Source organism: Citrus clementina, unplaced genomic scaffold (genome assembly GCF_000493195.1).
Source record: "Citrus clementina cultivar Clemenules unplaced genomic scaffold, Citrus_clementina_v1.0 scaffold_6, whole genome shotgun sequence".
Lineage (NCBI taxonomy): Eukaryota > Viridiplantae > Streptophyta > Magnoliopsida > Sapindales > Rutaceae > Citrus > Citrus x clementina.
Genome location: NW_006262139.1, coordinates 15,281,507 through 15,292,758, shown reverse-complemented (window position 1 = coordinate 15,292,758; position 11,252 = coordinate 15,281,507). Strand labels below are relative to the sequence as shown.

Sequence of the window (11,252 nt, the reverse complement as noted above, 5' to 3'; positions counted from 1 at the left end):
GCATATACATTTGCCTGCAGGTCAGCTTGTTCCTACATAATCGCTTGCATATTTCCTGAGTTTATTCTTTAGGTGTTGGAATTTGTACGTCTAATATTACAATGATTACGTTGCCTCAGAAATTAGTCTGTAAGCAGGTTTTGTTACCTGAATTATCTTGCAGTCATGTAGATCTCTTTTACCTTTGGACGAGTGTATGCTGCTTTAAAATTTGGGCAAGTAAAAAGACTACGAAAAAACGCCAGGTAGGAATCTTTTCCAGATTGCATCAACAGAAAGCTGATTTGGTGGAGCTGAAGTAGGCAATTTTAAGAATAGTTAGTTATTTATTTTACTTGTTGCTTGTCAATTCTAATAACGAAATACGGAAATATCTGCATACGTATCCCACGTTCGGGTCATTTTGAGAGGCTGTGAATGGAATTTGATTTGAAGTGGAATGGAAGACTCTCTGGGGTCATTAATATCATAAGTGCTTCGGTTAGTGAAGGGGACGTGGATACTTTTTCAATGATGCAATGTCCTCACCATTTACATGCGCACTTAAAAGTGTATTTTGATTCTTCTTTTCTGTATATGGATAGTGCAAGGAAAATGATGCAAGAAAAAGAAGATTTTCACAAACCCTCTTAGTTCAGATATGAAAATGACGAGTTTTAGGTGCAGGTTGGAAGAGCCAGCATCTATTGTTGCTAGTGCTTTTTCATACCTTGAAGTCTATTAAGTGAAGTCTTAAAAGGAAAAAAATGAAGTGCTTAGAATCTACTTTGTAAAATCTTAATGACGGTAAAGTCTTTTAACCCATGATATAATCATGGAGGCAATGAGTTCGAACTTCGTGGACAACTTACTTCTTTATGAATATTTATTTGCAAATATAAAGTGGACTTTACTTGAATTTAGTGAATAACTATGTACCCCATTGTACTAAGAGGCAATCTTTGTAAGTTGAGTTGATTGGAATGCAAATCTAAATCAACAAATAAGTAGATCTACACGCTATTTATTATTTTAACTATCTCTATCTGCAAGTCAGTCTGAAACTCGGAATTGTAAAGTATCATTTGGTAAACAAACACAACAACTGGACCCAGATGAGTTGAAAGGATTATCATTATATGTCCTTCTAGTATGAATCTAACTGTAAGAAGATGGTTTAGTTTGGATCAAATTGCAAATGGTTTTTTTTTTTTTTAATTTTAATTTCTGTTACTTTGAATAAAAATTATAAATAGGCATTTGTAGTTTGAATCAAATTACAAACGGGCAAGTGAAAGCAAAAGAACCAAGGGAATAAGGAATATTACATGTGAATTCAAGAAAGAAAAGAAAAGGATACAACTGCTGTGCACCAGCTGCTTATCCCATTGCTGGCTGGCTGGCTATTCACTAGCCCCACCCCCACCACCCAAAGTGCACGGAAAATTACTTGCTCCTCTTTCAGAAAAATTGGGACAGTTCCACCTTGACGTGCGGAACTGATTCATTATGAATTTTCTATCCCATTTTGGGGGTTGTTGGTTACCAATCATTTTTATTATTAATGGAATTGGTAGTTTGGTTAGAAATTTGGTTACATGTATTAGCTACACTACATATATATAAATGGAATTAGAGTAGTATAATTTAACTCTGGAATATATATGTATAAATGTTTCAATTCGAAATTTTAAAGTGTGGAAAAATTTAAAAAACACACATAAATTGTGTGATTTAAGTGTTTTAAGCTTTTAAAATCCTATAATTTTAAAATTTTCTTAAACTTTTTCCGTACTTTAAGATTTTGAACTGAAAATTTTTAAAAAACGTATGATTTTAAAATTTTACTAAATTTTTCTACACGTTAAAATTTTTGATAAAAAAATTACTCTATATATATATATTGAATGATAAAAGGTGATAAATTAAATAATGTAATTTGAGAGACTCACGGTCTCAGCTACAATCGCGTCACGGACCATGATCTCGATGCGGTCCACCCTCCGTCAAAAACTGTTTTTACGACAACAGTTCATGGTTTTGATGGGGGGACTTTATCACATGATTCGCGAGAGTGCATGTGTCTTCACGTCCTGTTTCCGATCCACCAATGGCATAGCTTTATTTCGGATACAATCATCCAAAGAATCCATTTGTTCAATTTTATTCGATTTCCCTTTTTTTTTTTAATTTTTTAATTCAAGAATCTTTAAGAAGTTAGTTTGTTCACGAAGTTATTCAATAATAAAATAGAATAAACATTTCCTTAATACATACGTGATGTACTGATGACTCTCCAATATTTTTACATACTAAATTCCACAAAAAGGGACAATATATTATAATGATACAGCGTAGAAGTGTAATTAAATATGGATCTTTGAAGGATAAAATAATTATTAAATTTATTCTTTAAATAAAATTATATTACCGTATTTTCTACGCATAGAAGAAAACAAAGAGAAAAGAAGAAAAAACGACAAAACAAAATGGATCGTCCGACATGCAATAATTTTAAATGTTAGAAATTTCCTTGATACACATGGAGAGGTCTGTCTTTCAATCTGGACCGTCCGATCTCACTAAAGATTCACGATTAACTCCCCATCCAACGTACAGAATCTTGCCAAAGACAAAGATCCCGAAGTCTTTATATTCAGAAAATTAAATTGAAGTCTCCTCCCAATTTCTCTGTTACCACCCACCACGCTGCTGGGTTCCAGCCCAAGTTTCTTAACAAAAGCTAAAGCTTCGGTATTTACTGCTAAAGTTTCGAACTTTATTGCGTTAATGGAGTTGAAACATTACCTAATCCAATACCCACTTCTATAAATCCTCCTTCACATTTTATGCTACCATTATTCTTATTGATCATTTTGTTTTTTTCAAAAAATCATAGCTTCTTTTTTTTTTACCTAAATTTTAGACAATGGATATAGAACAGGGCAGCCATCATCATCGCCGGTCTGTGGCCGGAAGTGAAGTCAGCGTGTGCTTCTCCGACGCCGAGGATGGTGGCTCGTGTTACTCTCAGTTTTACTCAACAACTGGTGGGTCGTATGATGAGTACAGTTTTGCTTGTGTTTCTGATGATCAAGAAATGAGCTTGGGCGGTGGTGATTCGAGGAGAGTGTCATCGGTTTCTTCATCGTCGTCGTCTGATTGTTCTGTGGAGATTGAGAGTGCAGTTCATGAAATTGAAATAAAAGTCCATTTGGCTACTGCTGCTGCTGCTACTACTACTACTACTAATAATAATAATAATAGAGTGGAGGGTGAAAGAGATTGTAGGATTTGTAGGATTTGCCATCTAGGTCTTGAGAGTAATAGCCATGAATCTGGGGTTCCAATTCAGTTGGGGTGCTCTTGCAAAGATGATTTGGCTGCTGCTCATAAACAGTGTGCTGAGGCCTGGTTCAAGATTAGAGGAAACAAGTAAGTTCAGAAATTATAAAAAAAAAAAAAAACCAAGCTCTTGTTTTTTGTATAGCATTTTGCTAGTTTGATTGCATTTCTTTTTTCTTTTTTTTCAACCCCATTTTGGCTTATGATTTTGGACTTGTAACTACAGTTTAATTAGTTTGAGATATGTAAAGTTTAACGTGTGAGGTAAAGAGGGCTAAAGAATTTTGATCAATAATTTCTTAAAAAAGAAAGGGAAAGAAGATGACATTGATGAAAGAAAAGTAAAGCAAAAGAGTAAAGCATTAGGAGGTTCTCATATAATGTTTTACAACTCCATCACCGACAATTCATTTGCTGTTCTATGCTTTTTTATTTATTTATTTTTTTCTTTGAGGTTTAGGAACTAGGAATCTCTTCATTTTTCATTCTGGTTTGCTTTTTTCTTTTTTTCCTTTTTTTTTTTTTGTGAAAGTGGAGTTTGGACCCTTTAATTGATGATTTTTTGGTGGGCGATTACTGCTTTCCGGTGTCCACCTATTCTTTTTTTAATTTTGCTGATGCAAATTCCTCATTTACATGTTTGTTGACAATTGACTTCTTGTAAATGGCTAAGGTAAAGTGTTGGGTATCCTAAGATATTGATTTGATGAGCTAATTCTTTTTCCTTTTTTAATTCTAGCTCGGATTCCCTGAATTTTGGCTGATTTGTGGATTAATTATTTAGTGTTATGCTGAAAATTCAATGTCAGTAAGTCACATTACCATGCTATTTCTTTTCATTGGTTGAATGTTTTCAAAATAATTCTTTGTATCATAGCTTAGCTATTAATTATCACAGCTTAGTTATTAATTATCACTTAAAATAATACTGAAGAAATGCCTGTCATTTAATCTGATCTTGATCTAAGTTGAACCCAATTGCAGTTATTTAGGGTTGCTTAGTGTAGTAAAGCTCCCAATTGTTCCACTCAAGAATTTACATTTGTGTTCGAACTGCATACTTTATCTTGTAGCTTTCTTGGAGGTTTTGTTTAACTACCTATAGATGAAAAAAGGAACTTAAGTGAAGTTTGGCTACGGATACTATGGATGCAAGCTATTTTGTGTATGTAAGAAAAAGAAATCTGATGGGGAAGAGTCATTATTCCTTTAGTGATAAGGTCATTTGTAGTGTTTATCTTTTTCACACTGGAAAAGCTGGAACCTCTGATGCATCATGCAAATTCTGATATTGTGTTTCCTCTTCTCACTCTTTCTGTTTGCATGTGCTTTGTTTTTACTTTATTGTCACACGTCAATTGTTTTAAGGGCTGTATTAGGATGAGCCTTTATGCAATATTAATAAAAACATATGTATAGAACAGACAAGTCTGGTTTTCAATTACTGACTTCATGGTCCATTATTAGTCAGTAGCTAAATCTCAGACTTGCTCCTTTACTACCCTTTTGAATGCAGAAATTAGCCTCTCTTCTTCATGTTCTAATTGTTATGCTTTAGATTGATTTCATCTGCTAAATTCTTACAGGACCTGTGAGATTTGTAATTCTATCGCACGCAATGTTGCTGGAGCAACTGAGATTGAGACTGCCGAGCTCTCAAATGAAGTGAACAATGCCAATGCAACATCTTCAATCTCAGCTGCAATAGGCCATGGAGAGACTCGAAGCATCTGGCATGGCCACCGCTTCCTTAACTTTCTGCTTGCTTGCATGGTGTTTGCATTTGTCATATCATGGCTCTTTCACTTTAACATGCCCTCATCGTAGGATATTGCAGAGAAAATAGAGCAGGATAAAAGAATGGAAATCATAAAAATAAAAATAAAAACAGAAATCCCATAATTGAGCCTGATCACATGGTTTCGATGGCAATGAGTAATGGGATAGTTTAGAGCTTCCACAGAATTTAATAGGTTTCTATACCTCTTCGTCTTTCCTCTTCTGTTTCATACGCATTGAGACTGTCATATCTATGCACATTCCTCAAAATTACCAAGCTTTGTTAGGCTGCTGTATGGAGCATTAACAATCTTTAAACCTTTTTTTGACTTGAATGTTATTTATCTGCATAATTGTTGTCGCTCATTGAACCTGCATGACAGTTTCTTTTTTCAGTTCAAGGCTTCTTTTCTTTCCTTTTTTTTTTTTTTGGTTGGGGGGTTTGCTCGATGTGTTTTAAGAAATTTAAGTTGTAAATCAATTCGTGTTGAGATTGCTTACATTGAGAATCACTATTGTGAAGTGTATATTATTGGCATTCTTCTGAAATTGCAGTGGAAATCACTTTGAGCTTGCCAACAGTTTCAATGTTTCGGTTTTCATTTATCAACAGTGAGATGGGTCAGAGCTCGAGTAGAGGACTTGTATTGATCATCTAAATATTTTGTTCAAGTTAATTTCCATTCAAATTCCAGATAAAACTTCAAAGATTATTTCCTGTTACTGGTTGCAGCTGCAGGCATGAACATGTTAGTGAGACTCAATCTGCAGACTCTAAGCATTAAGAAACCGCTCAAGTATTAATTATCATAAATGAAACAATTATAAAAGAATCCCGCAACATTTTGAAAGCTTGAAATCGAAAAGGAAATGAAATAAGAATGACCAAATAAATACAGGAGCCTGGATAGAACTATAGGTGAAAAAGTAAGATGAAACAAAAGAGAAACCTATACAATTTAATTTTTGTTCTTTTTAGCTTCCAAGTTTGTGCCATCTTTCAGTGTTTCTCGGGCATCATTCTCCATCCCAAGGCTAAAGAGGCAAGCTGCTTGAAGATATAAAGCAGTAGGCCAATCAGGAGACACCACCTGAGCTTGCATGGCATCGCCAAGAGCTTCTTGTGGCATGTCATTCATCAAGTAGGACAAGCAGCGCCTAGCATACACCGTTGGTGAAACCATGGTTCCCCCATCAATGAACTAGAGAAGACAGAAGAAAAGTTAAGCGTCTCATGCAAATCTATTTTCACATTCAACATAAATCAACTACTGATAAGCATGCACCAAACAGTCCAAGGTTCCAATTCTTAATTGAAAACTTATGTTTAATTTATTTATGTAAGCCCCTTATATTAAGAAATGTCTCGGTTCTGTATTATTCTTATCAATCTGAAAAAGTTCTTTTGATATTTTATCACTTCGCATTTGCAATAATGTGTGAGAAGAATGCAAGGCACAAACAGAAATAGCATCCCAAAATAAAATCCAAAATGAAAAAACTCACTTGTGTGTAGCAATCAATGGCAGTTGAAAAGTCCTTGGCTCGAAATGCTGTATCTCCATGCTTCTTAGAATTCAAGGTCTCCTGCATCTGACTGGTCCACATTTGGAAAGAAAGCTGCAGAAAGCCACAATAACTTAGTGTGCTCAAGTGGTTAAATAAAATTGAAAGACAATCTACTTAGTGTTGTTCTATTAAAACACATATTGTAAAGCATCAAAATGATCCCCTCTTTGTTGAGATAGTTCAGAAGAATCCATGCCCAACATCAATTAGACCATTGTACTTGGGGCTTAAGCTTCACAGTAGGAATTTCACCAAATAGTAATACAGATCAAATCTCAATCACGTTTACATTGTCAAAGCAGGATTAGAAAACCACATTTTTCACACTAAACAGATAGAATACCAAGTGTAGGATAAGAACTAGCAAACCTCATTGGCAATGCCCTCATCATCCTTGTATCCCATACCCTCCAATATTTCATGTATAGCAGTAAGGTCCAATCTTGAGCAAGCTTCACCAAGAGGTGTCAACGACAGTGGTTTTGTTGAAGGTGCAGTTTCATGCTGGATACCCAACAAAACATATGATGGAACCTGCTAAAAATTTTAATGAGATGTTAAGTTTTCTCAACTAATTTCTTCAGTAAAAAATCAGATGAGCCTTTAAAAATGTGTGCCGTTCTACACAAGCGAAAAAAAAATGAAGAACATTTGGCAGTTAGACATTGCATTACATGTAAAATTCCTTGCAAGTAAAGAAATATCATACTTACCAAATAATTCCGTTGTCACTTTATAAGCATATAATCAACATCAGTGATCCATTACTACTTAAAAAAAGTACGGTCAACAGTATTGAAGGAACATTAGGACAGGGAAATCGTTACTTTTCATACATGGAAACAAGTAAACTTTCAATCAAATACTTCATATACCTCTGCTTCTTTCTGAAGTGACATGAGAGATATGACAAGGGACTTAGCATTTGGCCTCTCACGAGCTTCAGACTGCAGACAACGAGAAGCTAACCGCACTAACTCGGTTCCCTCATCATTTGAGAAATGGCCTTCCAGAGCAGAGTCCATCAACAATAAGAAATTCTTGCTACGAATCAAATCAAGTGCCTGCAAACACGACGTATAGAGACTTAACTCACCAAAAATTGTTCACCTTTCTAATTGAAATAGGTATTATTATTATAAAAGACGAATCAATTACATGGCTTGGGGGAATATGTTTGCCGCTCAGAAGATCTAGCAACATGGTGCCAAAGCTGTACACAACACTTTCCGGGGTCACTCTACCTGCCAGTAGATGATGACACTAACACAGTTAGTTTTAGCTTAAACTGAGAATGAATGCACAACTGATTATTTACAGAGGATCCATGCAACCTACATTATATTAGAAACAGGTTTAATATGCATTTTGAATTTAGACATTTTTCAAGGACATACCAAAATCATTTTGTAACCGATAGCAAGTCTTAAACTGAGAACGAATGACATACCTGTTCTCATGTACTCGGGTGGGGTGAAAGCCAAGTTAGTGCTGTAACTTTTACCGTCTCTACTATTTTTCATAAGGCCAAAGGAAGAAAGCCTGGGATTGCCATCCTGTCAACCACAAATCCACAGCTATTACCAAGATATCAAAATAGTTCAATGAATAACCAATAGAAGCACCAAAAACTACTTACCTTATCAAATAAGATTCTGTAGGCATTGAGATCATGGTACAATGCTCTCCCTTTGCTGCTGCAATATTCTAGAGCTTGTGCCAAATAGAGTGCCACCCTCAGCCTCATTGCCCATTTCATGGGCTGGGTCTCCCCTGTTTCAATTTTATTTTATTTTTATTTTCATAAACAAGAACTAGTTTATAGAAGCCGTCAATGCCAATGATTTTGTACAACAAAAGTACCCAATACACAGTTCCGAGAAAAATATGCCTCAGAGACCGTGACGAGTACCCATAGAATCAAATAATAAATTAGTCATTTGGGTCAATTTATAATAATTTTTAAGATTAGAATTGATAAATAATTTTACTTGCTTATAACTACCCAATCACGTGTAATATTAATATTCCATTTGGGAAAAAAAAATCGAGATCAACCTTAAACGCATGGCAAATGCATAAATATAACGCATGCTCTAAATAGAATGTAACAAATTAATCAAAATATCATAACCCCGCTAACTCACAATGAAAGAGATGTTTTGCAAGAGTTTCATTCGGCATGAACTCGGCGACTAGCAATCTCTCATCGGCTTCATAGCAACAACCAATCAGATTCGCCAGTCTCTCACTCCTTAAATTCCCCACTGCCTTTGCCTCCTCCTAAAAAAACCCCATTTTTCATTTTTTTTTTAAATCTTAAGTCAGCTTTTAAAATTATGCTGTTCGGAAAAAAAAAAAAGAAAGAAAAGGAAAATGAACATTTAAACAAAACGTTGATGAATTAACGGACGAGGAATTGGCGAGAATCGGGCCAGTTGAATTTGCTGAACCGTTTAACGGCGACCCAACGGTCATTATCGAGTTTCCCTTTGTAAACAATGTTGGGAGATTTTTCACCGTGTTCCGATACTATGTTGTCGGGGGAGAAATCACACGTGGCAGTTCTCAGTTGCTGTAAGCTGAACTCAGTGAAACTCGGAACTGTTTGCCGGTCGTTTTTGCCCCCACTGTCTGCACCACAAAATTACAAAAAAAAAACTCGACCTTTTACTCTAAACTACAAAAATGCCATCAGACACATAGAGAGAGAGAGAGAGAGAGAGAGACAAGGTTTAAAGTTTCACCGAGATCGGAGGATTCAAGGACGGAAGACTTGAGATGGCAGTGGAACCAGCAAATGGAAAACTTGGAACAACGGCCCCCCATTTGATTAAAAATTAGACGGTGGACAAACGATCAGAAGCTTTTCAAATGATCAGACGGTATGGCATTGCTTCCGTGCAACTGCAACTCCGAAAACCGAAAACACTCTGTAGGACTATAGGTCTCTCCCCGCCTCTCTCTCTCTCTCTCTCTCTGCGCTCGGTCAAATAAGTTTCAAAATCCTGTCACAGAGAGATATTTTGGTTCATGTCCTTTCTAAGTCCGTTTTGTAATGTGAAATTCTGAAGATCAAATTTGTGAGAATTTAATGTAATTTTTTATCTGTGTTTTCCATGTGTCAATGCCACGCTTTATGTGTGCTTCGGAAAGTGCCTTTTGGGCTTCAAGCTTTCTGCAATCTCATCATTCCCTTTATTTATTGTCATGACTAATCATGATTATTTTGCCCCTTTTCCCCGGTAAATTGTTGGTGCTTTTGAGGGTGTTTTTGGGTTTTCGGGGCAAAGTTTGCGGATAAACATGGTATGGGATTGAACCAAATCAACGGTCGTATTCCGTGGGGTTGGAGTCAAAATAAACGATGTCGTAGAAACTAAATATCAAATGAAATGATGCAATTTGATTTGATTAGGTCGTGTTTCAACTTCAATTAAAGAATGGTTTAATGAACGAAAACTCTAGCTTAGGGATTAAGACTGTTTACGTGTCAAGTCGTTTTCAAGTTATCCGGTTCTAGTAACGCCCCAGAAAAAGACTTGAGATTCAATTTCTTAGACGCGTTTTAATATTCAATTTGTGACCCGGTCCTTTTTAGCTGGAAGGATCTAATTTAGCATGCACTTGGAAAGCATGTAGCTAAATCTTGACAAGTAAACAAAATCGTTTGATTTCTTGGACCATTCAAACTGTGGGAGCAAAATATGACGAGATAAAAATTAGTAATCAAATTCAAAATATGAGAAAGAAAATGCACGTGGTGATTCGCGATTAGGATTTTAATATTATTCAACTTAGATAAAGGAGTCTTATATCTATTCAGCTTAATTTGTAACCGATCATGTTGGAAAATTTTGATGGGCTTCATGCATTGCATGCAGCAACAACTCAACATTAGCTTCTGAAGGTTATCACACTAAGTCAGAAAATAAATGTGAGAGCTGATAATGTAAGAAACGAATGTGTTGTGAGGTTGGCCAGTTGTCGAGCTTATAATGGAAAGGGGAAACCAAACCATACCTATCTCTTTGTCTCACCAACCTCACATTTTTAAGTGACCACAACAAAATGGCATTCCCATTCGTATCTCACATGGAAAGTTGAATCTCAATCAATCAATGGCAAGAGAAGAGTTGCCTTCTGTTTTTAGAAAAAAAGGTACAAAATCTCTCTCTCTCTCTCTCTCTCTCTCTGTCTAGTAATATAATAATTAGGGGGAACCATGATCAATTAATATAATATGAATTAGTGGGTTTAGATTTATTTAAAACAATAATAAGAGGTTTTGAGATTTGAATCTCGCTCACATGGAGTGAAAAGACAATTTGAGTTGTTATTAAACTGTAACTTATACAAAATTTGTTAGATTAATTATGTCGTATTGTTTTCAGTTTTTGTCCGATTTGACCTCCTAGGACAGACAATTTGAAGTTATGAATGGTTTTGTCTCTTAAGAATAGCTTAACTGATTTAAACAACAAGAGGTAAAGGGTATTGAATCACAAATACTATATATAGACATCAAAGACAAAATATTCTGGTATTAAAGAAAGACAAAAAAATCTGACAGTTGGTAT

At 35.4% G+C, this 11,252-nt stretch overlaps 2 protein-coding genes across 3 annotated transcripts; one reads left to right on the top strand and one right to left on the bottom strand.

The window, feature by feature from the left end:
* The first annotated feature begins 2,581 nt into the window (after positions 1 to 2,581).
* Positions 2,582 to 5,667, top strand: LOC18039367. The gene is made up of 2 exons (XM_006429188.2): positions 2,582 to 3,414; positions 4,911 to 5,667. The coding sequence occupies exons 1-2, from the start codon at positions 2,909 to 2,911 to the stop codon at positions 5,149 to 5,151; spliced, it is 747 nt and encodes a 248-aa protein (XP_006429251.1). The 5' UTR covers positions 2,582 to 2,908; the 3' UTR covers positions 5,152 to 5,667.
* Positions 5,668 to 5,884: 217 nt separating this feature from the next.
* LOC18039784 (probable serine/threonine-protein kinase BSK3) lies at positions 5,885 to 9,831 on the bottom strand. Of its 2 annotated transcripts, none has more exons than XM_024181658.1 (10): positions 9,420 to 9,831; positions 9,086 to 9,306; positions 8,820 to 8,955; positions 8,312 to 8,445; positions 8,123 to 8,228; positions 7,831 to 7,916; positions 7,548 to 7,736; positions 7,042 to 7,209; positions 6,610 to 6,723; positions 5,885 to 6,305 (listed from the first exon to the last, which is right to left on the bottom strand). In XM_024181658.1, the coding sequence occupies exons 1-10, from the start codon at positions 9,499 to 9,501 to the stop codon at positions 6,063 to 6,065; spliced, it is 1,479 nt and encodes a 492-aa protein (XP_024037426.1). In that variant the 5' UTR covers positions 9,502 to 9,831; the 3' UTR covers positions 5,885 to 6,062. The 2 variants fall into 2 exon arrangements, with proteins under 2 accessions (XP_024037426.1, XP_006429250.1); XM_006429187.2 differs by having other exon boundaries at positions 7,042 to 7,206.
* Between the last annotated feature and the right edge of the window lie 1,421 nt (positions 9,832 to 11,252).